Source organism: Quercus lobata, chromosome 7, assembly GCF_001633185.2.
Source record: "Quercus lobata isolate SW786 chromosome 7, ValleyOak3.0 Primary Assembly, whole genome shotgun sequence".
NCBI classification, from domain to species: domain Eukaryota; kingdom Viridiplantae; phylum Streptophyta; class Magnoliopsida; order Fagales; family Fagaceae; genus Quercus; species Quercus lobata.
The window spans coordinates 27106923-27121588 of record NC_044910.1 but is presented as its reverse complement, the minus strand read 5'-3'; the positions used below and the strand labels follow the sequence as shown (position 1 = coordinate 27121588).

Below are 14666 nucleotides of genomic sequence, written 5' to 3'. Positions count from 1 at the left end.
TTAAACGGTATCAACAAGTCTTGTTGTAATAGAGCTTCCCAAAAGTGTAAAATCATAAAGTTAGATATACAAAATTAATAAAATCATTATCATCTTCTCTCCTAATATATATATATATATATATATGTGTGTGTGTGTGTGTGTGTGTGTGTTCTCTCCTAATATATATATATATATATGTGTGTGTGTGGGGGGGGGGGGGGGGAGGGGGGGTGGTAGGTGATCCGAGCACCTTTTTTTGGGGCTGCGGCCCCTGTTCAAGGATGATCAAATACTCGAGGATGGCTAAAAGATACATACGTACACGGTTCGAAAGGCTGAAGAGGAAAGAGGAGTTCAATGTGGTAACTGAGGTTCCTGAGGAACAAAGGCAACTCAGGAGCACTTTAGGAAGTCAACCACTCTAGAAGGATGAGCTCCAGGGAAAGTAACAGAACCGTATCAGTAACAAAAGGAAGAAATATTTGTGAAGGTGACTGTCACCACCACATTAAATGCACTATGCCAATTGAACTGACTGCATTTATGGAGAAATGACACCTTAACAGTATTTTTCTAGCTCACAGCCCTTCCTATTATCTCCAAAGAGACCTTGATGGGACAAGCATCCAAAGGAGTTTCTAGAAGTTGAACAGGTGGAAGGCTGAGATGTATTGGGGGGAACTATATAAGGAAGTTGCCTTCATGAAAAACGGACATGCAAGATTGAGAAAAAAGAAAAGAGAGAGAAAAACACTTTGTAAACGGAAACAACTTGATTAATATAAGAACATATTGTACTCGGATTGACTTGAGGAAGACGTTTTATTGAAATTGTGCATCTACTTCTATCAACTTGAACTTACATGATTTTGTAGTTTGCTTATAAAATCCACTCTTTTACAAATATATTGTTTTGGGCTTTATTAGGCTGACCTTCACTGTTTTTAGTGGACTTGGGTCGTCCAAATCCATTCCTTACAATCCCTCTCTCTCTCTCTCTCTCTGTGTCTCTCTCTCTCTCTCTCTCTCTCTCTATATATATATATATATATATATATAAAACCATCATTGTTTTGGACTTCTAGGAGAGACCAGATTGAAATAAGGTTAGAATCACTGTCGATGTGGGCCTCATGCTCTTCAAAAAGCTCCAAATTAACGTTAGTAGGTAAGATTTTGTCATCTAAAAACTTTTCTTGCTGGCTTGTCAAAGACATTCTTACTAAAGCTTGGAACCTAACAAATGAAGTAGAAGTTAATGTAGTAGTAGTAGATAAGACCACATTTATGTTTGTCTTTAAGCATGAAGCTGATATTTGTAGCGCCTGGGAGCAAAGGCCTTGGTCAATATTAAAATATGAATATTAATCCTCCAGACCTAAGCCTGAATGAATTGACTTCTCTTACTCATAATTCTGTATCCAAGTCCACGTGAAACAAACAATGGGCTCTGGCACTTTGAAGAGAACCAGTAGACCATGTAGCCAGCAAGAGGTGGCTTTAAGATCAAATTCTCATGGAGACTACTGACAGGTGTGCATGCATGCATGCATGGCTCAGTTGCTCACGAAGCAAGAAGACACAAATGGGCTCTCTTCAACGAATATAAATCATTTCCAACCATGCTCATGCAAATGTAGAGTGATCTATATAAACATCAATGACTATTATACGTTTAAGGAAGTGGTATACTTCCCAACTAAATCGAAAGTCGAGCTTAAGTGTTGAATGGTAGCACTGACCCAATAAATCATTTGCATCAACCACTTGACCACCTTCCAAGTCCCCAATGACAAACAAAGTCTGCTAAGTAATAAGTACATTTTAGTTTAATTTCACTAATTTTGAAGAATTTTCAAACATAATTTCCATATAATAAGAATAAGGTAAATACAAAACTTTTTCTACTTTTGAGTTTTAATAAGGTAATTTTGTGTCATGTGTTAAATCAATTTCTTAATTTTTATGCAAGTATTTATTACTCATGGCAACAATGAGGGTTTTGTTAGTTTTTATATTAAATGTGATACCATTTTCAATAAGAATTATTTCTTTTTCCATAAAAAAAAGGAATTATTTCTTTTTTAAATATTTGAATTCTATATCATATTGAATTTTTAGTTTTAAATTTTTTATTTATTTTAAGACAACTAGACATTTCTCTCTCTCTCTCTTTTTTTTTTTTTTCTTCTAAAGAACCTTATCATTTAAAAGATGGAGTATATATATTTTGAATGAGTAAGATAATTTAAGAATAAAATATTTCAAAAACTATAATTAACAAACTTAATTTGTAATTTATTGCATCACAACAACAAAAATTAAGATTAAGTCTAGAAGTAAAATAATACTTTTTTCCTAGAATAAAATACATAAACATGAGAAATTTGCATTTTCTACTAAAGAATTTTTTAAAAGTTAATAAAATATAATAATGACCATATTTAGCTTTTGTAAAAATTATAAAATGTATCTAAAGAATTAAATGTGATACCACTTTTAATAAAAAAAATATTTCTTTTTCCATTAAAAAAAAGAATTATATCTTTTTTAAATATAAGAATTCTATAGCATATTGAATTTTTAGTTTAAATTTATTTATTTATTATTTTTTTCCCTTTTTCTTTTAAAGAACCTTATCATTTAAAAGATGCAGTACTATTTTGAATGAGTAAGATAATTCAAGAATAAAATATTTCAAAAACTATAATTAACAAACTTAATTTGTAATTTATTGCATCACAATCACAAAAATTATGTCTAGAAGTAAAATAATACTTTTTTCCTAGAATAAAATACATAAACATGAAAAATTTGCATTTTCTACAAAAGAATTTTTTTAAAAGTTAACAAAATATAATAGTGACCATATTTAGCTTATGTAAGAATTATAAAATGTATCTAATTGCATACTTTAATGTAAGTGTATTTGTGTGTGAAACTCACTCTTGAAGATTTGAAACTTAACACTTATACTTGTAGAGTGACTATCACGCTAAGGGTGTGTAGTGGTCTAATTATGCATACTTCCAAATAGGGATGACAATTTTGCCTCGCCTCACTTAACCCGCTCTTCCCCGCTTGGGTTTTCTCCACCTTGCAATGGTAGTGGGGCAGAGATGGGGCAAGATTTTAGCCTTGCACCATAGGACGGGGTGGGGATGGGTTTAGACTTTTTAGACCCATCTCGGCCTGCCCCTCCCTGTCCCCGCCCCATGTTGTTAAGGGTTATAATTATAAATTTTTCATACCCTAAAACCCTACTATTTAAACAAACATATCAATATTAGCTTATTTTAATTTACCCAATGTGGGTTGTCTGCTTTTATTTTATTATGTGTTATACTATGAGATTTTTTTTGTGATTGTTTTGTTAAATACTTTGATACATTACTCAATTTTTCTAAAAATTGATTTGCTTTAATGGGATAAATTTAGTTGTAATTTTAAATATATTTTTATTAATGAAATAGGTTTCACTAAAAAAAATTGTATTAGTTGTAGGGCAAATTAACAAAAAGTAGAGTTTTACGGGATGTGGTGGGGTTTTGTGGGGCCCTAAGGGGCAGGGATGGGGTGAGAAAGTTTTTCCCGTCATGTGGGGCGGGGCAGGGATGGGCCAAGATAAAACCATGCAAGGCAGGGACGAAGAACCCATCCTTCGGCCTCACCCCGCCCCATTGCCATCCCTATTTCAAAACTATACAAAATGTGTGTGATCAAAAATAGGAAATTAGAAGAAATTGTTTGGTTTAAATGGAAAGAAATTAATGTATTGCTAAACTTTAATCATAATTATGACAAAAATGTTTATAATAATTAGGAAATTAATGTATTGCTAAAATTTTATTGTAATTAGGAAATATAATTATGAAAAAATGTTTATAATAAAATATATTTAATGTTTTGAGAGTAAACATGACAAAAATGGTTATTAACATTAAATAATATATTAAGTCACTCTTAAATGAATTACTTTTGAATACTTCACTCATAAATGAATGATTATTTTCTTCTAAAAAAAATGAATGGTTATTTATTGTTGACACATAGAAATTTTTTTTTGACAGGCAACAATATCATAGCAAATAAATGAATATTATACCAAATAGATGAAAGAAGTTATTGTTATAAAAAAAGAGATGAAAGAAGTTACAGAATATGATATGTGTCATTATGCATTAATCAAAGTTAACATTTTGTGTATCCACCAGTTTTAAGAATTCATGAATGTGTTTAATATCAATTGTACATATTTGGCACAAATGTAATCCTCTAGTTACCTTTTTTATAACATAGATTGGTCTATAACTGTTTCTCTCACTTTCTCAGTACTGCAAAATTTTCCAGCGCCTGCTTAGCAGTTATCGCGAGAATTTTAGTCATGCAAAAACCCAGTAGCGGTAAATTTTTTTTCATAGTTTCTTGGATTTTTTTTTAAAATTTTTAATTTTATTGAATTGCTTCCTTCACATTTGATGCGAATCTCAGTTACAAAGTTGTGATTTTTTGCTTGTTCTAGTTGTTAGAGCGAGTGTAGTCTTGTGAATTCTTGATGGTTTTGTTTTTTTCTTTGTTTTTCGGAAAATATTTATTGCTTTGGGAACATTTAGCTTCAGTGTGTCATTAGGGGACAAAAAAAGAGAAAGAATTTAAAGAAAAGAGTGTTTAGAATTCTTAACTTTATATGGGTGTCAGAAAAGTTTGGTTTGATAATTGAAAGTTCGGTTCTTTCATGCAAAGAGCTGTCTCAGAGGTCTTTCGATGTTGAAGTTCATAGTTCATGTTTAGTTTGATGTGCTTCCATTTGGCAAAATGAAAATTTTTTTTTGTGATTTTTTTTTTTTTAATTCATAATTTCGTTTTTTCTAACACTGTAGGGTCTTTTATTCTCCCTGTGAATCAAGTTCCCTTGATAAAATATATTTCATAGAATTTTTTTTTTTAAGTTTGGAAATTTGGAATGTTCTATGTGAGGTATACCATGATGCAGGATTAACTTCTTTTAGATATTGATGTTGTGGTGCTGTCGATTTTGGTCAGTCATAGTTATATACAATTATAGGTTGAATTTTACCTCTTCTATGATACACATGAACAGGTTGATGAAACCAATACATATATGAACTGTGATGTTAAGACTATAGATGTCGAATTGCATCAAAAGAATGTGTAATTGAATGCTTCTTTTAGATATTGATGTTGTGGTGCTGTCGATTTTGGTGAGTCATAGTTATACACAATTATAGGTTGAATTTTACCTCTTCTATGATACACATGAACAGATTGATGAAACCAATACATATATGAACTGTGATGTTAAGACTATAGATGTCGAATTGCATCAAAAGAATGTGTAATTGAATGCTTTTTTTACTGATGTTATAATGTTTGATCATAAGAAATCAGTGTTGTTATAGGAAATCATATTTTTTTTAAGCATCTATGTAGTTCCCCTGAATTATACATGTTTAGTTTGGTGCTTCAAGTCATCGTTCCATTCCACCCTTTCAAGTGTATGCCTAATGAATAATGACTCTGACAGGAGCAAGGATGGATGTTGTTGCAATAGCAAAGGGAGACAAACTCATATTGAGGGGGTTGAAGTTGCATGGGTATCATGGGGTGAAGCCAGAGGAAAGGACGCTGGGTCAGAAGTTCTTGGTGGATGTTGATGCCTGGTTGGACCTTCGGCAGGCTGGTAAATCTGATTGCTTGTCAGATACTATTAGTTATACTGATATTTACCGGTAAGCCACAATTGTACACCTTCATTTATAATACCTTGAACCGTGACTTGTCATACTCTCTCATTTTTCTTTTTCTTTTTCTTTTTTAATTTGCTTTGATTGGAAGAATTTCATCTTAATTTTCGTAATTTAAAGAAACCAACTTTCTAATTTAATAAAACCAACTTTGTAATTTCGTAATTTCGTAAATTTTTATGGCAACTGCAATAATAAGGCTGAGATCGTATATGATTAGCGAATATCTAACAAAACTAACTTGCATAATATAGGTGGTTTAATAGATAATAGTAATTGTAGCTTATGATGAATATTTTCATTCTATGAGCTATCTGTGTAGGTAATGTGTCACACCTCAAACCCAAAAGGGTCCAAAATATGAGAAAACGAACCACCAAGAGAAACTGTAGGGATTTTTTTTTTTTTCATCAAAGCAAAAACCCTCAAATGTATTGGAATGTTAATTTACAGGAGCTTTGGGGTTGTAGTTTTCTATGCACTAAACCTTTAATTGGTTTGGGGCGTGACATTATGCATGCCCTGTTTGATACGAGATCACATTTGATAGTTTGAATTGGTGAAATGCAGAATAGTTGAAGAAATTGTGGAAGGACCTGCTCAGAATCTTCTAGAGTCAGTGGCTCAACGCATTGCGTCTGCCACTTTTACGAAGCACCCCCAGATCTCTGCTATTCGTGTGAAAGTTGGAAAGCCTCATGTTGCTGTTCCTGGTTCTGTTGACTACTTGGGTGTTGAGATTCTTAGATACAGAAGTGTAGATGCATCAAACTGAACTCATTATTTATACACAGTTTCCCTTTGTCCCCGACTCCCTTTTTGAGACCTGAAAAAAATAGAGGGGGATGTTGCATGTGTTGCTTAAAATTTCTTGCCTGAGTTTGAATTGGTGCTAGCAATTGATTTATGAGGTTGCAGTTCTTTCTTAGTGCCTACCTAAATTTTATGTATTTTCTTTCATTCTTTGTTTACTTGGCCTCCACCTTGGAATTTATCTAGTCCCTTGTCTCGCAGTTCCTGGCACCAACATTTGGATCAGTTTTCTATAAGAGATCATACGTACGTGGGATTGGGAAATGTATCTAGATTTTAACGGGATTGCGCTTTACATGAATGAAAGTTGGTATTGTATTGGTATGCAGTTAATTATAACTCATTATCATTTGCATACAGCATAGAAAAGACACATATCCAGTAATAAAAATTAAAAAAACATGGAAAAGATGCTCAATTAAGATTGCCAAAATATGGTAAACAAAAAAAAACCTTGTAGCTCAATGACATCATTTAGTCTTCTTCAAGGAGAGAATCAAGTCCAAATCTCCTTCCTCAATGGGGTAAAAAAAATGATTGCCGAAATATTTTAACTGTCTAGACTTAATTGTGCCGTAGAAAGATAACCAACGATGCATTATGAGAAATTTGTAGGCAGGAGGAGGATGCAGTGGTTCATAGCCTGTGGAGGTGTCCATGGGCTCACGATGTTTGGCCGGGCTGTTCTAGGAAGCTTCAGAGGATGAGCCCCAGTATTGATAGCTTTTCAGTTTAGCACAACCTGGCTTAGAGCATTCCCATCAAGGTGAGTAAAATTTTTAGCATATACAACCTCAAAACCCAAAATTTTAGCTTTTAACAACTCATTTTACAATACTCCCAACATCAAACATTTTATATTTTTTACCATTTCATTTAAATATTCTTTTTTTATTATTTCTTTATTCTTCAATTATATTTCTTTCTCTCTCTTCCTCTCTGTCACTCTCAACCCAGCAAACTTGACCATCTCAACGTAGCAAACCCATACCCACCCCATCAACCACCACCGGGAAAAAACACTAACCTCCCATACCCACCTATCTATCCAACAAACTCATACTCTTCCATCTCAACCTAGCAAACCCATATCCATCCCAACCACCACCACTAAAAAAAAAAAAAAAAAAAAAAAAAAAAAAACACTAGCAGATGCAGAAAAACCAACGGAGACCCACAGAGATTCACCACAAAACCTAGAAAACAATAGCATCCACAAAACCCAAAATCGGTGACCGACGGAGACCACAGTTTCACCACAAAACCCAGAAAAACAACAACATCCACCACCAAAGATTTGAAGACAACACTACAAAACCCAAAATCGGACCAAATCTTAGCCACCATCAGCGACCTGGCGACGTTGCGGACAAAGAGGAGAGAGATCGAGTGACTGAGAGCAGAGAGATCGGCGACGAGCACAATGGATCATGAACCACAGAGAGAGAAGAGAGAAGAGAGAAGAGAGAACAGAGATGAAAGAAGTGAGAGAGGAAAGAGTGAGAAATGAGAAAAAGCCGTTGGTGAATAAAAAACCATTTTTTATTTTACAATACAGCTACAATTTTTTGAGAACGCACTGTAGCAGGATTGTAAATTTTATAGCATTTACCAGTTTTGATGGAGAGTGTTTTTTGGGTTTAGCTGCTTAAAAATAGGATTTATAGCATTTAGGAGGCTTGATGAGAATGCTCTAAAGAATGTGTAATTGCTAATATGATATATATATATATATATATATATATATATATTAATTGTATACATGTGTTAACATTATAAAGTCGTGTGAAAAAAGATCTATACAAAAAATAGTCTACTACATTAACAATTATAATTCGAATAATAGCCATATAAGATATAATAAGAGTCATGTCGAAGCATTTTTAAACTTCCAAGCACTAAACTGGAACAAAGAATTAAATTGAAGTCTTCTATTATTTATAGTTTAAGGACCACAATCGTGTTTCATACAATTCCCTTAAGAGTTATCACAGCTTTCATGTGATACCCAATTGCAATTTCAGCCAAGCTTGATGGACCCTGTCAACTGGTATCCAAGTATTGGTTTACTCGACCATGAACTGTATTAGCCTAAGCAACAGAAAATGAGAGATAAAAACTCAGAAGTAGTATCAAAGGGCTTGGTGGATTTAAACTTTCATTCTTGAAATAGGACACAATTAAAATAAAAATGTTTCAATGTAAATATTATCTGACTGCAAAAAGTTTGCTTCAACACTTCTACAAGACAATTTCCACTGCAGTGCAGACATAGGAAGACTCTTCTCTCAACACTTCTACAGAACTTTCTTTTAGATTGTGGCACATGTTAGTAAAGCTGGTTCATGTAGCCATACCACTTGGTTCATGACTGTTGGCTTTGCCTTTGCCTTTGCGATTCCAGATAGAAGTCGTCTCAATAAGCTTATGAGGTACAAGCCGCCTTTCTCGCTTAGTAAGCTTGCGGAAGTTGTGGACTCTAAGTCTAGCTATCTCGGCCTCCTCTTCAGCAGTCATCTCCCTCACTACCACTGTTAGTCGGCACTCGGGTCTCTCTTTGACTCCACATTTTCCTTTAGCATGATAGGAAACTCTTTTTCTATAGAACCCCTTCCCAACAAATGCCTCAGCTGTATGAAAGAGAGTGCAAAATAAGCAAGCTAAAATAAAATAAAGAGAAGAATTTCACTTGCATCATTTACCAACAAGGAGACGGTCTAGATCCAATCCATGGTTATGAGTTGCATTTGCTCGGGCTGAGTGGATAACCTGCAGATAACAAATTCTTATCACATAATGTAAATTGGCAATTCATTTAAAGAAAAAAAAAAGGTTCTTCCTTCTATGGTACCTCTAACACACCTTCAAGACTCAGGTACCAAGTTTCAGGATATTATCTTGTGAAAGTCATAAGCATTATGACATAAATCAAATAGATTTATGTCATTTCAAAACCCCAGCACTAAAACAAGCAAGAAAACCCAAGTACTAAATCTTTTTTTTTAATTAGTGAGTTACACATGCATTTGATTGATCTTGAACTCACAACCTCACTCTCCAAGTAGCACTTAGTAGGTTAGGAGGTGACAGTTAGGGTAGAGCTCATTGGCATGTGCTAAATCATTTATATGATGATAAACAACAATTTGCATGACATCTTTAAGAAAGAATTACAAGGAAAACTAAGTCCAGATCCTGGTACCAGAAAATGCACAATAAAAAATAAAAAACAGAAAGAGAGAGAGAGAGATTTATGAATGAAGATACTATAACCCTTTCTAATTGGTAATGTTGACAGTGTAGAGTGCTTGTATAACCTGATACACAGTTTTTGCTGCTCGCTTTACTGTTACTTGCAACTGCAACAGTGCATCCTCAACTCGCATCCCACGAACTAATGCAGCAACCAAATTGACCTTTTTTGGACTCTGAAAACGCATTAAGTTAAGGGGCATATCAAACTTAAACAGATGCCATTCAGGTGCAACAGAGTAAACACATATTCAATGTCCATTCCAAGAAATCCTTTATGTTTAATGTCTAAACTGCACTAACAAAAATCTGATTCAACACACACATAAGCTTTTATATCATCCTTTTCAAGCAACTAAAGTTTGGTTAAAAATGAAATAATAAAATTTCAACTGCTAGGATAATTAACAGCTGACTACGGTGCAGTAATAGGGATTACTTAAATTATCATAGGTTTTAACCCAATTATTTCTGACTTTTTGTTCCCCTTATTTAAATGCATCTCCCTTTTGTTCTCTGAATTCTTACAGTAGTATCAGTTAAAAAAGAAGAAGCAAGAAAGATGTTATGTATAAGAATGTTCATAGTCATAGGTCTGTTACTTCATATGCTAAACCGGGGCTTTAGTATTGACCAAAACAACAAATAAATGCTACCATATCCCACTATGGGAATAACATATCTTGCAAAGTGTCCCAGGGCTTTGGCTTGATGACATCAATGTGGAGTGTAATTGGGCCAGATCTTACGATGAAATCTTAGTAAGTTGTTTTTTGACAAGTAAATCTTAGTAAGTTGTTCTAAACCCCCTCTCTCATTACAATGGGAGATGTTTAGGCATTCATGGTAACTGAATCATAAAATTGTGCAGCATTTGAACACTCAAAACCTTAGTGTTACATTTAGATTACTTTATTCACCAATTATAAAGTACAAACATAGTCATTTGTTTCTATCCTGATAAGTACTTATCGGAAAGACTGAATCAAAAGCAATATAATAATTTTAATGGCTCTAATGATCACATAAGACTGAAACCAAAATGAATTAGATATTCAATTGTCCCATAAATATTCCCAGAAGAGACTGACCGATGCAAAAAAAATGTGGTATCTCATACCTGTTTAATGCCCTTCAATATAGCTTGAACTTTTGAAGGCTTAGAGACAACTTTCTGGTTCTGGTCTTCGCTTTTTCCACTATTTATTGCCAATACAGGAGTCAATGGAGATGGAATGGCTTTTTCCTCAGATGATTCTGCTAGTAACTTCCTCGAACTGGAAATTCCCTGGATCAGTAAGAGATTTAAATTAATAATGATAGTAAAAAGTATATATACAAACACAAACATACAATCAATTAAGTTGAAGGAGAATGTTTGGCATCAACTCTTCTTGAGTCTAATAATTTCCACTGATAAAAAGAATTGCCAATACACTGAACAACAAATTCAGAGGTATTGTTCAAGATTGGTCCCATCAAGTAGGAAGTGCCTCAGGTACACACACATTGTGACAAAATTTACTTTAGAATTCTAGACAATGCAAATGGTTTACAATATATGCCCAGGTGTGTTGGAGGTGTGCCATGGTACACAGCTTCTCTTATAAAATATTCATGCTACATACAATAAAAACAAGAACTTTACTAAACTAGAGGACAAGTGAGGAACTCAAAAAGGAAAATGTTCAAGATTCAGGGGGAAACAATAAGGCAAGGATAAGTTAGCAATACCAATTGTTGAAAATACTGATAAAAGGGCCTTGAGATGTTTGCAGAAGGGGGTCTCCATAGTCTCTGAAGATAAGTTAATTCACCTGCAAAAGCTGCCTGTGCTATTCAGTCCTCAAATTTGAGTTGTAATATGCCAAAAAACACTGATAGCCATTGAAATAAATATGATTCCGAAGACAACAACAATAGGAAAAGAGATTTCAAGCACACAACTTGGTTGTAAATGGCAGTTGCAACATTGAAAAAAGAAAAATTCTACTTGACATTTTTTGTTACTAAAGGTTTAAATTTCAATTTAAACTTCATATATGACAAAAAAAAATTTCCACCCAGGAAAATCTGAGACTAACCTGGTGAAAAAGAAGATTCTAAGCGAGAAGAAGAAAAGTTGGCAGATAAATTGTAACTATGTTCCACTCTTTTCCCAACACGACTAAGTACAAAGTGTATGTGTCTCTGCCAGCCCACCATGACCACAAAAGCTAATTCAACTAACAAAATCTTCTGCTAGAAGAATATCAAATTATCTGCAAGGAAAAAGTAGCACAATTAGACAGTCAAAATCAAGAGCACAACCAGGGCCGGCCCTTCCTTTAGGCGAGTTAGGCAACTGCCTAAGGCCCCAAGTCCCAAAATTTTAGAAAAGAACCAACCGGGTAGTAGAGGATTTAGTTTCAAATGAATTACAAAAATAATCTGGCACATCCTTTTAACCAAAAAAGCAAAATTTTTGGTAAATCCTATTAAACATTGGTTCTAAACAAAATCATTGACCAAAAATCAACCAGATAAACAACAAATCCGGTCTAACTAAGAGATTAACCACAAATCAAAACAAATAAATCCACTCAAAACCCTAAAAATTTTACCTTTCTCTCTAGTCTCCAGTCTCCACTGTTCAGTCTGTCCTCAGCCTCTCTCTGATTCTCTGCTCTCCGCCTCTCTCAAGAATCAACTGCTCACCTCACCGTATCAGGTTCTGAGGTTCAGGTATTTGGGCCATTTTTTTTGTTAAGAACTTAAGATAACTTTGTTGATTTGGGCCCTCCCTGTCCCTGGATGGTTTTGTAAATTTGTTTATCACTTATCAGTTTATGATTATGGCTGCCTGGACCCTCCCTGGACTGGGCGTTAAGTTTGGGCCTTCAAGTTTTTTCCTTTTTTTTTTTAAAAAGCCTGCATTTTTTTTTTTTGGTTATAGATAGGTTTTTTTTTTTTTTTTTTTTTTTTTTTTTTTTTTTTTTTTTTTTTGTGGGTGGGTCTTATTAATAAATCTTGTGTCAGTGTTATGGCTGTGCTTAAATTTTTGTTATGCTTGTGCTTAATTTTTTTTTTTTTTAATTTATGCAGGTTGAGATTACTAAAAACTTGTTATTATTTAGTAAAACTACAACAATACTTTTTATATAAATCAGGTTCTATTTCTCATTTGCTCTACACTTGAAAGTTATTTTTTATTTTAGTCTTTATAAATATATTGTTTGATTAGAAATGTATACTAGAAAATATGCATCTGGATATGAAAAACTTAAAACAAAATTAATTAATTAATTAATTGAGTTTCAAAAAGGATCAATGGATAAATTTGTTATTAGTAATAAACAAAATATAACACAAAATTTAGATGAAAATATCACAAATGAGCAAGAAATTCACTAAAATAATTTAGAAGAAAATGATGTTCAATTTTGCAATACAACAAATCTTGATAATGAACTTCAAAATAATTTAGAAGAAAATGAAAATAATGATGAAAAATATAATATAAAAATATTAAATAAACATTAAGTTAATTAATATATAAGTATAAAAAAGGCCCAATTTTTAGTTCTCGCCTTAGGCCCCAAAATGTCTAGGGCCGCCCCTGTTTCCCTCTCATCCTCTCTCTGCCTCAACCCACGTCACACCATGCTCCATGGCTGACCACCAAGCTCTCCTTCTAAACCTCTATGGCCAGAGTTTTCAAGCTCATCACCTCCAATCACACACCACTGCCGAAACCCAGCCAAAATCAAATCACGACCACCACCACGGCTAAAACCCAGCCAAAATCAAATCGCAACAAAAACCCAGAAGCCCACCAAATCACAAATCAAATCACACCCCACCGAAATCAAAGCACAAAACCCACAAAATGAAAACCCACCGTTAAAAAAACATATATTGGTTTTGTTATTATATTATAGAAGAAGAATCATCTTGTTAAACTAATTTTATATCCAAATTAATCAAACACATACCACAAGCAAGAATGATAGACTGAAAGCAAAACAAAAAAAAATGGTATTTCCCAGAAAAATGTTTTCAGAAAATAGAAAGGGTAAGCAAAATATAAAAACTATTTGCTTCATAATCTCAAATAAATAAATAAATAACCAAAAATCACACACCATAATCCGGTGAAGCCTCGTGAGCAACAATTTCACCTAAGAGGATCGTCTGAGTTGAGAGGAAGAGATTTTCATAGTCTTTGGCTCAACAGCACAATTTTCGATTTCCTTTCTTGACGTGGTTTTCCCTCACTCCTCTCCTGTTAGCCTAGGTGACGTATAAAGAGAAATAAAAGGAAGAAGAACAAAGCATCGCGTAAAAAAGAAGAAAAGAAAAATGGTGAGAGAAGAAAGACGGACTGAGATCAAGTGCACTGTCGTAGGTATTTTTTTACATTTCTTACTCTTTTTTTTTTTAACTTTTTAACTCTCCTTTAATATATTTTATTTAATGGTTGAGATTGAAAGTTGTTTTTTCAACTTTTAATCTCAGCCATTAATTACAATTGTATCAGGGTATTGCACCTGAATTTGAAAATGACATATGTTACACGGACACGGACACGGGAATACGAAATTTTTTGAAAAATAAGGACACGACACAGTAGCGACACGATGGTTAAATAATTAATTAAATTTTATATTTAGGCACATTTTTAAATATTTTTAGACATAAAATACATTTATGTCTAGAATTCAAATTATGTAAGAACTACAAATAAGTAAACTAACACCCAAAGTAGTACAATAATACACATAAAATGTTTAGAGTACAAACCATAAAAGGATAACAAGTTCAACATCAAACTAAAAACATAAAAGGATAACAAGTTTTAAACTTTCAAGATTA

The 14666-nt window shown here is 33.4% G+C and overlaps 2 protein-coding genes across 4 annotated transcripts; one reads left to right on the top strand and one right to left on the bottom strand.

The window, feature by feature from the left end:
* The first annotated feature begins 4154 nt into the window (after positions 1-4154).
* On the top strand, positions 4155-6837 carry LOC115953550 (dihydroneopterin aldolase 1-like). Of its 2 annotated transcripts, none has more exons than XM_031071278.1 (3): positions 4155-4385; positions 5528-5732; positions 6318-6837. In XM_031071278.1, the coding sequence occupies exons 1-3, from the start codon at positions 4367-4369 to the stop codon at positions 6520-6522; spliced, it is 429 nt and encodes a 142-aa protein (XP_030927138.1). In that variant the 5' UTR covers positions 4155-4366; the 3' UTR covers positions 6523-6837. The 2 variants fall into 2 exon arrangements, with proteins under 2 accessions (XP_030927138.1, XP_030927139.1); XM_031071279.1 differs by lacking the exon at positions 4155-4385 and adding an exon at positions 4517-4738.
* Positions 6838-8687: 1850 nt separating this feature from the next.
* LOC115953549 (50S ribosomal protein L22, chloroplastic-like) lies at positions 8688-12583 on the bottom strand. 2 transcript variants are annotated; one of them, XM_031071276.1, is made up of 7 exons: positions 12416-12583; positions 11897-12073; positions 11547-11638; positions 10933-11100; positions 9878-9988; positions 9263-9329; positions 8688-9190 (listed from the first exon to the last, which is right to left on the bottom strand). In XM_031071276.1, the coding sequence occupies exons 2-7, from the start codon at positions 12015-12017 to the stop codon at positions 8904-8906; spliced, it is 846 nt and encodes a 281-aa protein (XP_030927136.1). In that variant the 5' UTR covers positions 12018-12073; positions 12416-12583; the 3' UTR covers positions 8688-8903. The 2 variants fall into 2 exon arrangements, with proteins under 2 accessions (XP_030927136.1, XP_030927137.1); XM_031071277.1 differs by having other exon boundaries at positions 11547-11629; positions 12416-12582.
* Between the last annotated feature and the right edge of the window lie 2083 nt (positions 12584-14666).

Coding starts and splice junctions, on each gene's coding strand:
- LOC115953549 (XM_031071276.1), bottom strand. CDS start 12,017: ATGGTGGGCTGGCAGAGACACATACACTTTGTACTTAGTCGTGTTGGG. Junction 9,330..9,877: donor CAGCAAAAACTGTGTATCAG/GTTATACAAGCA, acceptor TGTTATCTGCAG/GTTATCCACTCAGCCCGAGC. Junction 9,191..9,262: donor TCTAGACCGTCTCCTTGTTG/GTAAATGATGCA, acceptor TCTTTCATACAG/CTGAGGCATTTGTTGGGAAG.
- LOC115953550 (XM_031071278.1), top strand. Junction 5,733..6,317: donor AGTTATACTGATATTTACCG/GTAAGCCACAAT, acceptor GGTGAAATGCAG/AATAGTTGAAGAAATTGTGG.